The 19,046-nt window shown below is 32.4% G+C and overlaps 2 protein-coding genes across 8 annotated transcripts; one reads left to right on the plus strand and one right to left on the minus strand.

Annotated features, from left to right (window-relative positions):
* The first annotated feature begins 1,414 nt into the window (after window positions 1–1,414).
* Window positions 1,415–14,662, plus strand: RUG1 (Regulator of chromosome condensation (RCC1) family protein). Of its 3 annotated transcripts, none has more exons than XM_089760709.1 (15): window positions 1,415–1,882; window positions 1,971–2,047; window positions 2,504–2,582; window positions 2,999–3,058; window positions 3,236–3,337; window positions 3,465–3,558; window positions 4,640–4,682; window positions 4,776–4,821; window positions 4,919–4,974; window positions 5,071–5,173; window positions 11,116–11,170; window positions 11,298–11,364; window positions 11,618–11,654; window positions 12,216–12,295; window positions 14,325–14,662. In XM_089760709.1, exons 1-15 carry the CDS (start codon window positions 1,621–1,623, stop codon window positions 14,442–14,444), a joined length of 1,281 nt encoding a protein of 426 aa, XP_089616835.1. In that variant the 5' UTR covers window positions 1,415–1,620; the 3' UTR covers window positions 14,445–14,662. The 3 variants fall into 3 exon arrangements, with proteins under 3 accessions (XP_089616835.1, XP_089616836.1, XP_089616837.1); XM_089760710.1 differs by having other exon boundaries at window positions 4,928–4,974; XM_089760711.1 differs by lacking the exon at window positions 4,776–4,821 and having other exon boundaries at window positions 4,640–4,674.
* LOC111282000 (S-adenosyl-L-methionine-dependent methyltransferases superfamily protein) lies at window positions 14,581–17,773 on the minus strand. Of its 5 annotated transcripts, none has more exons than XM_022869861.2 (5): window positions 17,431–17,773; window positions 16,496–16,638; window positions 15,994–16,175; window positions 15,174–15,281; window positions 14,581–15,073 (listed from the first exon to the last, which is right to left on the minus strand). In XM_022869861.2, exons 1-5 carry the CDS (start codon window positions 17,656–17,658, stop codon window positions 14,946–14,948), a joined length of 789 nt encoding a protein of 262 aa, XP_022725596.1. In that variant the 5' UTR covers window positions 17,659–17,773; the 3' UTR covers window positions 14,581–14,945. The 5 variants fall into 5 exon arrangements, with proteins under 5 accessions (XP_022725596.1, XP_022725595.1, XP_089616838.1 ...); XM_022869860.2 differs by having other exon boundaries at window positions 15,174–15,287; XM_089760712.1 differs by having other exon boundaries at window positions 15,174–15,287; window positions 16,496–16,653; window positions 17,431–17,750.
* Between the last annotated feature and the right edge of the window lie 1,273 nt (window positions 17,774–19,046).

Below are 19,046 nucleotides of genomic sequence, written 5' to 3' on the forward strand. Positions count from 1 at the left end.
TTATTTGTTTTTATATTTAATTTTTATTTTTTAATAAATTAATTTTCAATTTTTACGCAAAGATGTTAGGTATGTATTAGTGTCTAATACTATCTCAATTATAAGTAGAATTCCGACATTATTTTATATTTAAAATGGAGATATATCATTTTTTGTGGACACATACCCTTAAAATTAACAAAATTTATGGAAGAATGATAATAATGGAAATTCATGAAAAATGAAAATTTTCTTTATAAAAATGGTTTTGATGAGTGGTAGAGTTTTAAAGACATTTAAGACTATCTCATAAATAAAATTTTATTATATCTTTTTATTTTATAAATATGTTATTCTATCAATATTATTTCTTTTTTTTAATTGTAAACACATTATTTTTACTTTTTTTTTTTTATACATTCATGTTAGAAAGCATTATTTCTGTTTGGTGTGTGATAATTTTCTTTTTGTCATTAATTTGTCACTTACAAATTGATTTGGTCCAATAAGTAAAATTTTAGCATGTATTTGTCATTTATAAATTGATTTAATCTAACAATTAAAATTTTTTGCTAAATCAAAATCGAAAATTATAATATTATTAAAAAAGGGGACATAATATTATATACTATATACTATGCATTAATGATAACATTTAAAGTTTTATTACTTTTTATATGAATTTGGTTGAGTGTGATTTAAGATAAATAAAAATAAATAAATACATTTAAATAATTTAATTATTTTTTAAGTTTTGTTACTTTTTATGTGAATTTAATTGAGAATAATTTAAAGACTACTTAGATTTAATAAATTATAATTTAAGTTTTCAAAAATTTTAATAATTATATTCAATATATGATTTATTTATTTTACTATATTGAAATATACAAAATCCAAAAAAAAAAAAAAAAAAAGAGCATATCACAGCATTTCACCTACATTCATTATACTATAATTAATTATCACAATTCAAAATTCTGTAAAATTTATTAAAATTTTATATGAAACTTATACTTATAAGCTATAGATCTTTACATAATTTGAAATTGTGATTGCAAAATTGTAAATTTATAGTAAAATAAATTGTAGGTTAAATATTCTATAAAATTATAAAATTTGAGCTATTCATACACTTGAAACTTATGTTATAATTAAAAAATATTTATAAATAAATTTATTAATCTATGAATATACTCAATTCATCGTGCGAATTTAAAGTTAATTTAAAATAAAACACATAATTATAAAATATTTATCTTTTAACGTATTCAAAAAATAATATGCGACATTTAAGTTTAAAGAATGACTTTTATAAAATAGAAGTTTGGAGTAAAATATAATTAAAACTCGACGAGGAGCAAGTGAGATATCTTGAATTTTAAACACACTAAAACTCTATAAATAAATAATAATAATGATAATGATAAATAGCAATCCCATTAGCCCAAATACGAACTAAAATTAAATACTGCTCTAAGCGGACTCTACGGACTTCTAGCATGCGAAAGAAAGAGTGAAACAGGGGACGTTGCAACGTTGCAAGACGTCAACTCATTTGGTCATTGAGTCATAACTCATAACTCAAAAGAGGTAAAGACCCAAAACATCGTCATTGTTAGAATCAACAAACACAACAAGATGTGGAGAAACGTCCTAAGAAAAACCCAACTCTGTAATGGAGAACTACAATTCTTGCTTTGGAGAAGAGGTTTGAGTTCGTCAGCCTCGGGCGAGCGTGCAAGCAGATTTGCTGCGGTGTGGGGGAATGGTGATTACGGGCGGTTGGGTGTTGGGAGTTTGGAGTCTCAATGGAGGCCTAAGCCTATCCACTGCTCTTCCTTTCATCACCAAAGCCTCAAGTCCGTCGCCTGCGGTGGCGCCCATACTCTCTTCTTAACAGGTCTTTTTTTTTTTTTTTAATTTCTTCTCTTTTGGTTTGTACCTGAATTTGTGATTGTTCACCAATTAATATCTTTCGAATTTGACAGAAACTGGGAGGGTTTATGCCACTGGTCTCAATGATTTTGGACAATTAGGTTCATCTGACGCTATAAATTACTCTACAGTAAGATTTCTCCTCCTTTTATTCTGCTTTATTTGTTTGTGCAATCATAAGAATGATACCTTTTCCCTAATGAATTAGGTGTGTGTAGTTTGGATCGTAGAATCATGTGATTAATAGCTTGAATGAGAAAAACTCATGTGCAGAAAATAGGGCATTTATAATTTAGTGATTGTTATTGTCTATGACAAATTGAACTTGAAATCTCGGTTATTTATAAGAGGCAAGACTCTGCGTGAGCTCTTCACTTCTCAAGTTTGAAAGCATTAATAATCAAATCTGGGTTTGGTCTGTCTATAAATTTTTGATGCACTGAAATCAGGTTTGAAAGCATGAAAGCTTGTAAGTAAAGCATTGGATTTCAATATTTCTATAATACCTGTCAATATAGATACAATATAACAGTTGTATTTTTGAAGGTTTTTTATTATAATTTATTTATGTGCTGTATTGCTGCAGGAGCCAATTGAAGTTTCCGGACTTAAAAAGGAAATTGTGCAAATTTCAGCTGGTTATTATCATTCTTGTGCTATTACAGGTATTACATTCTGCAGTCTATTATAGTAGAGTTGAATTTGTGCACACATATACACATGGATAGATAGGCATATGCATGCACGCTATTCAACCTACTGTTTGCATGGAGATGGGGCGTTGTGTCTCATCATTTTTGTATAAAACATCTAACTCTATGACAATTTACCAAATAATATTATGATAAGCATTCACGGCTGGCTCCTAGACATACACATACATAATCCTAGTGTGGAATCTTTTGGCAATACTTATTTCGTTTGATCCCTCTTCCTTGACTGCCAAGTTTTTTTCTTCTAATTTTTTATTTTAAAGTATATATATGCAGTATGCAGTAAAAGCTCAGTGTATGATGTCCTTGCTACTTATTTGATCTTCTGTCTTCTTGTTATAACAAATTGGGTCTGACCTGACCTGCAGTGGATGGGGAACTTTACATGTGGGGAAAGAACTCAAGCGGACAGCTTGGCCTTGGAAAAAGTAATAGCTAAATGAGCTTCTTTTTACCATTATTACTAATTTTTTGAATGCTTATGTTATGTAAATTATATTGTTATGTTTGCCTACTTGTCAATCTTTTGTTTTCTTATTAAAAGCATTATTGCATAATCAGCATATTCTCACTTGTTTGGGATGGATGGTATATTGTACTTACAGAGGCTGCGCAAATGATTCATACGCCAACCAAAGTAGAATGCTTGAGTGGGCTTACAATTAAATTGGCAGCTTTGGGTTCAGAGCACACTGTGGCTGTTACTGGTTTGAAACTGGAAATGCTACACAAGATATAGATTCTATTTTCTAGCATTACTGTTTGTAGATGCTTTTGATATTCTATGCATGCTTGGGAGTAATACTGTATTTTCTTTTCCATGTTCTTAACCAGATGGAGGTGAGGCCTTAAGTTGGGGAGGAGTAGGATCTGGAAGACTTGGTCATGGCCTTGAGTCAAGCATTTTTGGGTTTTTAACAAGCAACAGGTTGCATTTTGTGGTTCCATGATTATTGGCTGATATAGCAAAGCCTTCAACTTATCTTTGCTTTTTCTCCTTGTACTTTAATTAGTAAAAATGATATGCAACTGTTCCTTTCCATGATCATTCAATGATACAACAAAATCTTCAACTTATCCTTCTTGTTTCTTTTAACTAGTTGTGACTTATGCACAATTAATACCCATTAAAGCAGAAGATAAATACATAATAATATTTACCTATTGGATAACCTACAAACACTGTGCAGTGTGTCCCAAAATCTAGTGTGTGGATATCTTTACGTGTGTGTATGTCATAGTTGGGCAGGGGATGGGCGTGGAGGGAAGAGATTAGAGCAAAATACTTCTAATTTGTCTTCCTAGTTTGGATTCTCCAGAGTTGTCCAGTGCATTTTCCTTCGTTTGTACCTTGAACTTCCATCCATCAATCTTGCGGCTTGAGAATTCATTGTAGACCATCAGGTATTTTAGAAAAGGGAAGGGAATGGACCCAATTCAGTAGGCATGTCTAAGACAACAACGGAAATAAAGACTGGTGAATGGCTGCTATTGCCGGGGCCCACTCAATCATTTTAGATTAGATTGGGAATCTCCTATTTCAAGTAGTTGGAGATGTTAGTAATGCTGCTGCTCTTGTCTATAGATGCAGACAAGAATATGTTTTTTTGGGTCTAGGACGAACATTTTAAAATTTGAGATAATTTAGTGAAATATAAGAAAGAAAATACATGGTCATTTGCAATGTCTCCTAGGTGTTTGCAGTGTGACCAATATGTAGAAACTTAAGAGTATATGAGAATGCAGAGTATCAGGTTCTATTAGAGTTTGATATGGACACAACTGCATTAATTTTTTTGTTGCCTAGAAACAGTGTACCGTTTGTTTTATTTTCTCCTTTTCCTTCTTTCTACATTTTTTGTTTGTCTTTTTCTTACTCTTTCTTTTGGCAATTGAACTGTTTTTTTTTTTTTTTTTTATTAAAATTCTGTTCTCCTTTCATTTTGAGCTTTTTGTTTTCTCACAGTGATGCTTTTAAGTATAAAAATAGATATTTATATTCTTTGCAGTGAATATACACCAAGGCTTATAAAGAAATTAGAAGGTATCAAGGTAATTTTTACTTGTTAAATTTTGAATTTTTTATTGGTGTATTTCTCATCATAAGTTGTGGTCATTTGGCTTCATTATTGATTCCTTCGTTAGGTAAAAAAAGTTGCTGCTGGGTTGCTGCATTCAGCCTGCATTGATGGTAATTTAAAATGATTTTACTTATGGTTAATCATGTTGTGTGACCTCATTACTGGACATATTCCAAACTTTTTTTTTCAGATCTTTAATTTGTCTAGGTATTGCAGAAACTGGGTCTTTATTTATATTCGGGGAGAAAGTGGAAACTAACCTTGTAAGTTCTAAAAATTGTCAGTTTTAAACATCACAGTTCATGTTTCTAATCATATAGAATCTTTTGAGTGATGATCTTTTAATGAAAATATTTTAGGGATTTGGGGAGGCCAAGAATGCAACAATGCCATCCATGATCAACTCATTGCCATATTCAGAAGAAGTTGCATGTGGTGGCTACCACACATGTGTTGTAACAAGTAATTCTCTATCTTCATTATTATATATTTTTTCTTGTTTTTATTTAGGACAAATAAATGGTATAAAGGAGTTAATAGATCGGACAGGTACGTCAGCTGGTAATACAAGGGAGTATGTAATTTGATCCTTATGTATAAAGATGTTCCATGCTCTTTAACTACCTTGCCATACTCTTTACTGTTTATAAATTATAAACCAGGATAAATTTTTCTACTGAAAGTTTAAGGTAAAAATAAATACTTCCAAATAACAGTCATGCTATAGAAGTACATAGAAAACATTTTTACTGTTTAAAAATTGTAAATGGATGTGGCTGTCAAAAATTTCTTGCTTCAATAGTTTATGAATAGTATAGTCTCAAGAATTATATATGTGGAAAAACTAAGAAATAAAACTGTGTGGAAAACTAAAAGTAAAATTGAATGTATATTAAAAAACTGCTCATTAAGAATTCTACAAGCACCTTAGGTTTATATATAACTAACTAGTGAGTAAATTAGGGAACTAAATCTTCCTATCCTAGAATTGAGGGATTGTCTATCCTAATTTTCTGTTCTTAATTTTAGAGATACAAATGTTTAATTCCAGAGATACAAATACTTAATTCTAGAGATACAAATGTAAATGTATAGATTACAAATTACAACCAGCTGTAAATAAGTGTTTTCCCACACTCCTCTCAAGCTGGTGAATTGGTGTTTTTCATTTCCAGTTTGGAAATAATTTCCTAAAATATTGCACTGTTGAGACCTTTAGTCAACACATCTGCAAGCTAACCCTTGGTTGATACATATGGTCTACAAATCAACCCATTATCTAGTTTCTCTTTTATGAAGTGCCAATCTACTTCAATGTGTTTTGTTTTGTCATGTTGCATAGGATTGTGTGCGATGCTCATTGCGGACTTGTTATCACAGTAGAGTCTCATTGGTCCATCTCACTTGATCTTCAAGTCTTCTAGGATAATCTTTAACCATAGTAATTCACAAATTCTTTGAGCCATTGCTCTAAACTCTGCTTTAGCACTTGATCTTGCCACCACATTCTATTTTTTACTCCTCCAAGTCACAAGATTACCACCTAGGAAAGTCCAGTAGCCTGAGGTTGATCTTCTATCAGTTATTGAACTTGTATAATCTGCATCGTATATGCCTTTAGAAATAGCCTCAAATTTCTTTTGAACAAGATACCTCTCCCAAGATTGTCCTTCAAATAGTGTAATACACGGTAGATAGCCTGGAGGTGCACTTTTTTAAGACTATGCATAAATTGACTTATCACACTCATAGCATATGCTATATCAGGTCTAGTATGTGAGAGATAAATGAGTCTTCCAACTAATCTCTGGTACATCTCTTTATCTATAGTAGCATTTTCATTAGCTTCTCCAAGTTTTTGATTAGGGTCTATAAGGGTATTTGCTAGTTTACATGCAAGCTTCCCAGTTTCCTTCAAAAGATACGTTACATATTTCTGTTGTGAGATGAAAATACCATGTGGTGAGTGGGCTACTTCAATTCCTACGAAGTACTTCAATCTTGCAAGTTCTTTTATCTTAAATTCTCTAGCCAAACACTGTTTTAGAGATTCTCTTTTTTTCATCATCTTTGGTTACAATTATATCATCAACATACACTAATAGAACTGTGACTCTCCCTAAATCCAAGTGTTTAGTAAAAATGTGTGATCTCCTTGACTCTGCTTATATTCTATTGCTAGCATCATTTTGGCAAATCTCCCGAACCAAGCCCTAGGAGGCTGTTTAAAGGCCATATAAAGCCTTTTTCAGCTTGCATACTTTGTTTGCTTCTAGATGACCTCCAAATCCTGGTGGAACTTTCATATATATTTCTTCTTCCAAATCACCATGTAAAAAAGCATTCCTTACATCAAATTGTTTAAGCTGCCAATTGTAATTTGCAGCCAAGGATAACAAAATCTTAATTGTATTCATCTTGGCAACTAGAGCAAAAGTTTCCTGATAATCTACTACATAAGTTTAAATGTAGCCTTTAGCCACCAACCTGGCCTTATACCTTTTTACAATACCATCTTCCTTGTATTTTATAGTGAAAACCCATTTACCCAACTGGATTTTTTCCTTTAGGCAACTTTACTAGTTCCCATGTCTTATTTTTCTCTAAGGCCTTTATTTCTATTTTCATGGCTTGCCTCCATTTCTCATTGGATAATGCCTCGGATAATGCCTCAGATAATGTAGTTGGAATAAAAATAGTGTTGAGGCTCACATGGAAATTTCTGTGGGATGGAGAGAATTTTTCAAATGACACAAAATTAGAGGTTGGGTATAGTGGATGCTTAGTACATTCTCTGGTTCTTTTCCTAATGGCAATAGGCAAAACATAATCACTAGTTATAGTTTTAGGAGATTCATGCTCATTTTGAGAAATAGAGTTAGAGATTGTAGTTACCTCATTTCGAAGGTTAGGATCAGGTTCTTAGACTTACACCGATTCAAGACCTGGAACTTTCCTTCTTGAGTACTCATGTAATTCCTTCATAGAATCAAGAACAATATTATCCTTTGTCACATCTTTTGTATTTGAAATGGATTTAGACTCAAATTCAGTGTTTGACTTGGACTCGAAAGAAACAGGTTTAGACTCGAAAGAATTAATAGGTGAAAATGTTGAAGAGGAGGACAAGTCAAGCAAAATGAAGTCTTTATCCTTATCTTCCATGAATGAAGTCTCCTCCTAAAGATAAGGTTGAGTAAAAATTGGTTTACATTTTTCAAAAGTGACATTTGCGGACACATAATTTTTTGGTAGGAGGATGATAACATTATACCCTTTCTAAGTTGATGAATACCTCACAAAAATGCACTTAACTGCTCTAGGATCCAATTTCCCCCTATTATGACTGTGAACATGAACAAATGATGTACAACCAAATATCTTACTTGTGAGGTTGTTTGTGGTATTAAAGTTGGGATAGAATTGTGAGAGTAGTTTCATAGGAGTTTTAAATCCCAAAACCTTTGAAGGTAACCTATTTATAATGCGTGTGGTAGTGAGAACAACTTCCCCACTAATAGGATTTAGGTATGTTTGCTTGAAAAAGTAAAGCTTGGGTTATGGCTAGTAAATGACTGTTTTTCCTCTCTGTCACTTCATTCTACTATGGAGTATTAACACAAGATAACTCATGGATAATCCCCTCATTTTGAAAATAGGTAGATAGACTTTGGTTGAAATAGTCTCTTCATTATCAGACCTAAATCTCTTGATTTTCACTCCAAATTGATTTTGAATCATGTTTTGGAAGCTTAAAAGCACACTATTCACATCTAATTTGGATTTAAGTAAAAATATCCCAGTGACCCTAGTACAATCATCTATGAAAGAAACAAACCAACTTGCACCAAAAATATTAGGAATTGTAGAGGGACCCCATATGTCACTATGAATCAAGTAAAAAGGAGTAGAACTTCTTTTGTTGTTAACTGGAAAAGACACATCTATGCTTTGCAAGTTCACAAACATCACAATGAAAATTTTCAGCATTTAATCCTTTGAACAAAGAAGGAAACATGTTTTTCAAGGTCCCAAATGAAGGATGTCCAAGACGAAAATGATAAAGCCAGATTTTGTCTTTATTGGGATATGTTTTAGAAAGAAATGACAAAGGTAAATTATTCTTGATATTACTTATGTTTGATATATCAAGATAGTATAGTCCATCTTTTTTCTTAGCGAGTTCGATCCTCTTCCTTGAACTCTGATCTTGAAATTCACAATAGGAGGGATAAAAAGTCACTTTGCAGTTCCTGTCTCTAAGTTTTTGTATGGATATCAGATTAGTAGACAATCTAGGAACATGAAGAACATTTTTAGGAACAAACAAGGGATTAATTTGAACATCTCTTAATTCTGTCATTGTAGTAAGTGAACCATCTACAACTACAATTTTCTTATTACTAGGGCATAGGGTATATGTACTAAACTTTTGTGAGGAATGTGTCATATGGTTTGTGGCTTTTGAGTTAATCCATGAGAGCCAGAAGCTTTACCTGAACTAGAGACCTTACCCAAAGAACATACCCTAGTAGACTTTTCAAGAGTTTTCAATAGGCTTCTTAGTTTTTCAATCTCTTCTCTGTCCAATTGTCTTTGTTCTTGAGACTTCTGTGGTACTCCGATAGTTTTACCCGTTGTCACTTCCTCAAATCGGGTAGTAGTGGTAGATTTTGCTATCTTTGGCATCTTTATCTTTCTCAAGACTAAAAGGAGTCTTGATAGTAAAGGTGTTACTAGAGACGATTCTAGGCAATATAGGCCAAAGAAGGAAAAAATAAGACTGAAAGATTTAACAAGATTTGGCTATGAAGGCCTGAAATAGAATTCAGCAATGAAGGTTGAAAAAATTTTCTTCCTAAGAAGGGCCTAATGCTTTGATATCATGTGAAAAAAAATTTGTGTGGGAAACTAAGAGTAAAACTGAATGAATATTGAAAAACTGCTCATTAAGAATTATACAAGCACCTTAGGTTTATATACAACTAACTAGTGGGTAAGCTAGGAAACTAAATCTTCCTAAAACTAATCCTATAATTGAGGGATTGTCTATCCTAATTTTTTGTCCTTAATTTTAGGGATACAAATACTTAATTCTAGAGATACAAATATAAATATACAGATTACTAATTACATCCAGCTATAAATAACTATTTTCCCATAATATAGGTTGATAAGCAAAGGCTAGAAGAATAGAAAACAATATGTTTATAATAAATTACTGCAATTGCGAGATATGGATTCATTTTTGGACATGTGGTCTCAGTCGTGTTCCCTTACATGCTTGAAAATAAAGTGCAAGTTGAAAGTTGATGTCATGAATGATAGTTCTAGAGATCATCAAGGAAGAAAATAATTTAAACATTCGAGTTAAAAAAGGATGACCAGGAAAGAGAAAATTTGGATTTTAAGGATGAAAAAGTGGCAAATGTGAAGATGATTGAAACTCAGTCAGGTAGCTTAAAGGTGGATTAGGATGTTCTTAGAAATTAAGTTGAAGTAGGATATCTTGGATGGTGATGAATCTCCTCCTACTTTGGTAGATGGCCTAATTGTTGATTTTATTATTCCTATTTTGACATTGTGGAAGACAAGAATGATTGTTTTCTTATCAATCTTGGTGGTTTCAAGGAAAAGATGAAGTTGCATCAAGAGTCAAATCTCTCGGTCATCAGCAAAGAAGCTATTTTTAAAATTGGAAGTGTCTTCTTTAACACTTTATTTGAGGTTGATTTTCTCCAACAAGAGGAGAGTGATATATGTGGAGGATATACAATAATGAGGGATTTATTTTATTAGTTTTTGTATTTTTAATGGTCTCAATTATCATTATCATATCTGATTATTTTCTTTTCTTTTAGATGATTTAAATTACTGATACTATTTAGTTTTGCTTTTTTACCTACTAGTGGGAAAGGAGTTTGCAAATACATTTTAGTTGAGATACCTTTTGGAATATTGGATTTTGTTGTCTCTTTGTATGGAACATTGGCATAACTAGGAGGATTTGTCTTCAATCCTTAAACTCTTGATCGAAAACTGGGGCCAGCGTTCCTTGTAATGACAAGAATTACAATCCTATGTTGTCCTAGCTATGTCTATTGTTTTATAGCTTGTTTAAGGGTTCTGTACAAAGAAACATGTATATTTCATTATTTGACATCTATGCACCAAATCCGATAATATTTATTTCATATGATTTATAAGTTCTCTGCATAAGCATCTTGAAGTTGATATATCTAATATTTCCTTCTAGGGAAAGAAACTAGCCAAAATCTTTATGCTTTATTCTCTTTTTCTCCTTATCTCACCATCCTTTCCCTGCTTTAATGAGCTTAAGATTCTTTTGTGCTTGCATCTAAGTCTAATCTTACTTTTGTTTCTTTTCATCACTTTTCTCATAGGAGGTGGGGAGCTTTACACTTGGGGCTCAAATGAGAATGGTTGCCTTGGTATCGGGTATTTCAATTGAGACTTCATTTTAAAACCTTAACTTGAGAAATTGATTTTTCATCTTTTTATGCTTTCATTTTGAATCATAGAATTCTGATATCTTTAAAATTGGTCAATCTTTTGTTTTTGGCAGTTCTACGGATGTTTTTCATGTACCGGAAAGAGTTCAAGGTCCCTTTCTGAAATCTTCTGTTTGCAAGGTTTGTGCTTCTGTTTGATTGAAAGTTGGATATGTCTCATTACTATATCAATGAGATTTAGTCAATCATAATAGAAACATGGGTAATATTGTTTAAGTTGGTTGATACTGTTGCTCTTCGTTCTCAATTGGAAGAACGGCAGATTAAAAAGTCACAAAAGCAACCAAGCTCCCTGTGCTGATGCCTGGATCTTGCATTACATTCTTGCATATACTTCAAACTTCTACTTTTTATGACAAATGTGCATTCACAGGTCTCCTGTGGTTGGAAGCATACAGCAGCGATTTCAGGTAAGAACTTATTGTGGGATCAAAAAGCGCATAAAAATTACCTTCATTTCTATCACTTGTTAGAATTATAAAATAGAAACAGGGATAAATTCTTACGACACCTATTTTTCAATTTATATATGTTCCTACATGTTTAGTGTTGACTAGACATTTCAAGCTAAAAATTTATAAGAATTTGCTCAATATTAATTTCTAGTCACGTAATGACTTAAACAAAGTCTTAGGCCTTGAATAGGAAACTAACAAATTGAAGAAAAGGAAAAGCTCCTAAATCATGATTAGAAGACCCAATATAACACTCCAGGACTCAGTATTTGCAGTTTCCAGCGCACCTGCTGGGAATTTTCAAAAATTCTGTTGACACTAAAATCTTGAGAAATTAAAAAAAAAAAAAAAAGCTGCAGTTTTAGACTAAAGAATCATAAAATTAAGATGTAAAGCAACTGTACAATATACTTGAGCTTAATGTAGTGGTTGTGCCATACTGTACAAATGATTAAATGCTTAATTATTCTTCGGAATGGGTAGAGTGAGAAATGTGCATTTGCAATTCATGTCCAGATGGCAAGGTCTTCACATGGGGTTGGGGAGGTTCTTATGGAACATTTTCTGAAGATGGGCATTCCTCTGGTGGACAACTGGTTTGCTTCTATTCCTCTTCGGTTATTAACATTCTATTATTTCTCATTTTGCATTGATCTAAGAAACAATAGTTGAATCAATTATTATCATAATTCTTGTAGTGTGGTTCTATATGAAAGCACTAGGGCTACTAAAACTTCATTGTTTTTAGTTTCATTTTTGCTTTGTTTGGTAACGTCATGTACCAAAAGAACAAGAAAAAGGAGATGTTCCTGATTTTGTTTGAGTACCCATGTCAGCATGACTAGACTTGGCATGGGTATGGGATTTGCTTTAAATTCGATGCAGCTAGGGAGTTGATGCCAAAAATTGGACCAAATTGGTGTGTTAACTAGAGTTTTTGTTGTTCACTTTCCTTACCTTTTTGCTCACTATAAATCTTAAGAGTAAACTTTAAAATGAAAAGTAATTGACAAAAAATTCTTATGACATTTTTAAGAGTGAAAAGAGGAAAAAAGGACTGCTGGAGCATAGTTGCTTTGTCGTTTATCATTGTATTTCCTATGTATTCCATGTCCAAGATGCCTATTAAATAGGCTCCATTTGGAGAAATCTATTTTACTAATGTAGTTTTATTGCATTTTGAGGCTTACATGTATAGGCTGTTCAAGATGTTTTTAGTGAGCTTAGGATCCCTTTGGTACTCAAAAACACACACATGGTAATGTACACATAGGTAGATAGATGCTGGCTTTCATTGATACATTATTCCTCTGGGTTCTTAGAGAATATGTTGATTAGTCAAACCATAATGGTACATCTATTTGAAAACCCAACTTGCCTCATTCTCACTCTTTAGATTTCATTGAAGAAGCCCCAAGGTTCAGTTACCAACAATTGAACTATTTGTTCATTAATCAAGTATGCTCCAGGTTGGTTTAGGTGCTACCTCTTATGCACATTTGTATGTGCAATTCAAGTATGCTTTGCATGAGCTTAGAGATGGTCAAAGCTGAGCTGATCCAACCTGAATGAGTTGATTGACCATACCAACCCACCCCAAATTTATTTGAAATGTCAGCAATCAAATCTAAGTATAGGGAAATTTGAAGTGACCTAAACCTATATTTACTCAAAAAACTGAAATCAACCAATTGAAATGTCTTGGATATGAAAGGACCAAAAAATTAAATTGAGATTTTTTTTTTTCATTTTAAATTTCAATTGCCACCCTTCAATGAATGTAGAATTCCTTTGCAACTCAGCACGTAAGTGCATTTGTGCGAATATGCACCCATGTATACAGTTCCATCATCACACACACAAAGACATAAATCCCCTTGGTTCTCTAAGAAAATCATCACTTTAGATCCTTAAAGTGCGTCTATCGAGCGTTGAGCTTTTCTTGCAGAATTTCACCATTTTAATTTGTATGAGGCTGAAGCTTGCCCATTCGGGGAATTCTTTAACTTGAGCTCCACGAAGTCAAGCTCTATTACTAGAGCAAACTCAATGCTAGAGCCAAGCTCGAGCTCTCAAGCTCAATGAAATTAAAATGCTTGCAATTCCTCAATAATAGCACCCCTTATCTTGCTGTACCTCCTGCAAATTAAAATTTTGCTTGACTGAGCCTTAATAAGTTTTTAATGCATTTCCTTATTACTTCATCTGGCATCAATAAGTTATTCAAGATTAAGCATGACCCTTCTTACCTCGTCTTTATTCCCCAGTTTTTTGTTCTCTCGATAGTTCTTGCTATGTTACCTGTAGGAACTCAGATAGTATCAGGCATAGCCACTAGGGAACAAAATATAAAACAAATTCCGAGAATTCTACAAGCTAACTGCTTTTCCTTTTGTTTGTCTGGTGTGATCGAATATAGTTATTTTTGCAGATTACTATTTTTAGGATGTATTATTGCTTTGATCATACAGTTTGCGCTGCTTATTTTGTGCTCGTGTTACTATATGTAACTGAAACCCAACACTTTTGTGCTCATGATGTTCATCTTGTCGTCTTTGTTTGTGTGACTTGTGGTAAGGATTGTATGTAAATGTAAGCAAACTTTGCCGATTGCTCTTTGCACAGGGTCATGGAAGTGATGTAGATTACATAAAACCTACAATGGTCCACTTTGGGGAAAATGTTAAAGCGTTGCAGATATCATGCGGATTCAATCATACAGCTGCCATATTCGAATACATGTAAGCTCCAGGCTTTGAATTTATCACTTTTCATACATATTTTTTGTGCGCAGACAGATAGGTTATACATTAATTCTCTCTGCTGTCTGCTGATTCCTTCTATATTGTTACAATGTGGCGTCATTTATCATGGATGAAACTCTATGTAAAACAATGTATATAAATTACATATATTCAATACAAGAAGAGGAATGGGGATTCCTCAGGAAATAAATTGTAAAATGATTGAGAAATAAAAGGTATTTTTATCTAAATGTATAATAATTAATCAGAAATGATTACATAAGTAACAAATCAATAAGCAGAAAAAAGAGAAAAAATCCAAGGAAAATTTTCAAGTATGTAATAGCTACAGCAAAGCAGGATTAAGAACTCGAGAATAGGCTCATTCTTATCCGTGTATCCAAAAGATGGAATTAGGTTATTCAAATGCATTTGTCCATTTGGCTGACTGGATATCCGACTATTATCTACTAACAATATGCGGTAAACCTTTTGTTTAACCTCACTTCTTCACAAGGATGTACATTACAACCCTGGCACTACAATATTCTGGATGCCACTGTGACTGATCCACACGCCCAATCACAAAATCCTTCACTGCAGCTTCTAAAAAGCATTCGAGGACAGTATCTGCACTTGAAGTATCGGGAGCACCAGATCAAGTTTAAGAATTGTGTGCATAAGTGTGTGTGTGTGTGTGACAGAGAGAGAGAGAGAGAGAGATCCTAACCATTTCGAAGTTCTCCAGTCAAAAACACTGTGGTTCGTGACCCACATAGTTGTAGAAGGGTGTCCAATAAATCCACAACTGCTCCTTCACTATAGATCACATCCGACCCTAGCACTAGAAAACTGGTGTATGTAGCTTATCATCAATGAAGACAAGATTAAATTTGACCAAACATATATGATATCATGAGAAATTTCCAATTGTTTATTTAGGGAATTAAGCATTCTGACTTCAACAACATCAATTCAAATTTCAACACATCGGCCGTCGTCAGTTGACAATGAAATTCTCTATTTATTTGTTATGATCCAAAGTTACAGATATCTTTGGTTCTTAATTAAAGGTAAGATCAAGTGTCTCTAGACCCTTTATACTCATTTAACATTACCCCTCTAATGTGGGCAACGAGCCTATCATGTGATAATGTTGGATTTATCACAACTTAACATGAATATACATGGAAGATAGTAAGTTATCTGTAACGGAAGATAAGTTTTAGTTTCATCTGTTTTCATTGCTCGTTTCCTATCTGTAGTTTATAAATTCAAAATCATCGGCCATAGTTGGAGTTGAAACCAGTAGTTTATGGCTTGTAGGCATTTTCGCACATGATGAAAGCATGGGTGATAATAAATCCTATACTTGAACTTTGCCTAACAAAGTATGTCTGGAACACTCCACTGCCACCAGAAAATCCATTCTCTTATTCCATCATCATGGAAAAGAACCTCAACATCCCCTATTTTTGTTAGCAAACTAATCAGTTGTAACTTAACAGTGTAATGTTTGCAATTAGGAAGAAATAAGGGAATCTTATTACCATAATCAGGTGGAGATTCGACCAAATCTTTGTCAGGGTCATTTCCCCAAGTGAGTTCCTTCACAGCAGCAGAACCCCGCACTCCATGTTTCAAGTTGGTTTCAACATTCTTTTTAAGTAGCCTCAATCTATCAGGCAGATCGGTGAGGACAACTTGAGCACCTAGAAGAGCTGCTATACAACTGGAAACACGACAAGTATAATATACTTCAAGTGAGAAAAGCAATTACCTTCGGCAAAATCTTTATAATTAATTCTAAATAGAAACTAAAATTATGAATTCCATGTGAAGAATCTGAATGCAAATTTAAGAGGACTAAAATTCTGTTGCTATGAGCCAAACAGCATGACAAATATGATTGTCACGAATGAAATTCAAATAGACTGTTTCAGTTTTCTCCTTTTTCAAGAGCCACAGCAACATTGAAAGAGTTTACTACCAGACAAAAATATATGAAATAAAAAGAACAAAAATTTAGGCCGAGAAAGTTATTAAAAATACCCTACTAATCCACAGCCAGAGCCCAGTTCAACAACCTTCTTGCCTTGAAGAACAAGCATCCCCAAGTCCACAGCATGCTCCAGAAACTTCCCTAACACAACTCCACTATCCCACATGACTGCTCCAGTTACTCCAGGTTTGCCCTGCAGAAATCGTAACTAAAGGAATTTAGAAAAAAATAAAAAATAAAAAACTGATGACAGCAAAAATGATTTACCAAAAATTTAAGAAACACTTAAAATGTTCAAGTGTCTTCCAGTTTTGCTTAACAACATAGGAAAAACAGAGAGAAAAGTGTCAGTTTATTAAATCGAATTCAGCTCACTGGAGCATATTGCCCCTAAAGTCCACATGCAGAGAAAGAGAATACAACAAAAAAAAAAAAAAAACCACTAAGCCTTATATCTCATAACAATCGGGCCAGTTGTATGAAAGGCCAAAAAAATAATCATGTTAGGGTTTAGTCTTAAATCTTCAAGAGAATCATTTAACAAAATTTCTGATATAAGCCACCAAGCTACAAAAATCCCACATTGACCTTTCACTCAATTAACTTATCCTTTTGCTAATGTTTATACACATACACAAATAAATACCAAGTGACCAAGAAGCTTTGGAGTTCAATGCAACTAAAAAAAAAAGTAAGACAGTAGCCACCTACTAAGTAAATCTGAACAAAAAAAATGTCAGTGACAAGATATTAAAAATTAGCCTATCACAGAAGAAAATAGCACTTGTTATTATCATTTCAAACAAACCAGGATTCGTAAATATGAATAATGTTCTACATTTGAAGCACATCAAACTCCTAATAGGTTGGATTGGTAAGCATTCAGTTAAGGGAAGGAACACTTTGGCTACTAAACATTTTGGAGTAAAATATGAGTAATAATTAAATGGGATTATTATTAAAAGCAAAAGGGGATAGCAAGTACCAAGGAAGAAGGAGACTGGAGAATGGAGAGAGACTGGCCGCAAGCGTCAAGGCGGAGTTGGAGAGAAGAGTGGGAAACGAAGCCGTTTTGTTTGGAGAGAGTGGGCTGTTGGATTCCCCAAAGCAGCATCGTCTCCTCCGCAGCACCTGCTTCTGTCTCCCATTCCAACACTCTCACCTTCCCTCCGTAACAGCCCAACTTCTTCATTTCTCCTTCCTCCTCTTCCATTTTTTACTCCTAAACCCTAATCACAACCATTTTCTTCAACAATTCTGAAATTTAACAACCCGTCTTTTCCCTTTCCTTTCACTCTGGCCGGGCCAAAACCAGCCCAGTGTTGGGCACCATACCGCTCGGGCCTCGTCGGCCTTTCCTTTTCTTAATTTTTTTTAACATTAGTTCAAGTTAAACCTGTTTAAAAGTAGGATTATTTACTTTAACCCAAAAATTAGTCGAAATTTTGAGAAATATTGAATAAAAAATTAAAATTCGTTAGAAAAATTTAGATATAATGTTTAGTTTCATTTAAATTTTTGATAAAATTTTGAACAAAAGATTTAAAGTTTGAACTCGATCTGACTCGATTTAAATTCACATGTATATAAATTTTTATTTATATATATATATGAATTATATATAAATTAATTTATATATATAAATTAAAAATAAAAAATATATATTTTATGAAGCTTAATTTTTATTTTTAATTTATATATATGTAAATTAATTATACTTTTATTAAACTTAACTTAATCACATTTTTTAATTTTTATTATATAAATTAAATTTAATATGTGAATTTGAAATTTATTTTTTAATTTGAATTGAATTTGAAAATTTTTTAAATCATAAATTTTAAGTTAAGTTAAGTTTAAATAAACATATAAACTATTAATACCAAATATAAATTTAACTCGAACTTGATCCGACCCAACTCATGAACCCTTCTAATTCACATGGTAAAGCATAAATGAGAATTTCATACAATATTTTGATGATAAATAAATATAAAAATAATAATAAATTATAAATACTACTTTGGGTTATGCATAATAAGAAAATGTAATTTTGTGAAAAATATAGAAGTAGCAATAAGTTATAACTTTTTTATTATTATAAATTAATAAATTAATAAAAAAAATACAAGGATAGCCTTAAACGGTAGAAACATTTTATGAATGATAATTTGAATACAAATAAGAGTAAGTACAACCATAATGTAATAAAAAATTTGTTATCTAGAATAACAAAATAAATAACTTAATAACAATTAAAGGTAAAAGTAAAAAATATATATCGTAGTTGTATACAATAAAATTAACTAATTTGATAATAAACAAATAAAAATAAATATAAAAATAATAATAAAAAAGTACAATTACTTTTTTTTACTACATATAATAAAAAAGTAAATCAATAATAAATATATGTAAAAATAACAAAAAATAATATTACTACTTTAAGTAATTTGGTAATAGATAACTATAAAAATAATAAAATATGATAATATTACTTTTAATTAGCAGAATGAACATCTGCCTGAATTTTGGAAAATGCTGTCAAACAAGGGAAGAGCAAGGTTAATAACACTTCTCATGCAACAATCATTTATGCAA

This window comes from Durio zibethinus, chromosome 5, assembly GCF_047325235.1.
Source record: "Durio zibethinus cultivar Kanyao isolate XHJ-2024 chromosome 5, ASM4732523v1, whole genome shotgun sequence".
Lineage (NCBI taxonomy): Eukaryota > Viridiplantae > Streptophyta > Magnoliopsida > Malvales > Malvaceae > Durio > Durio zibethinus.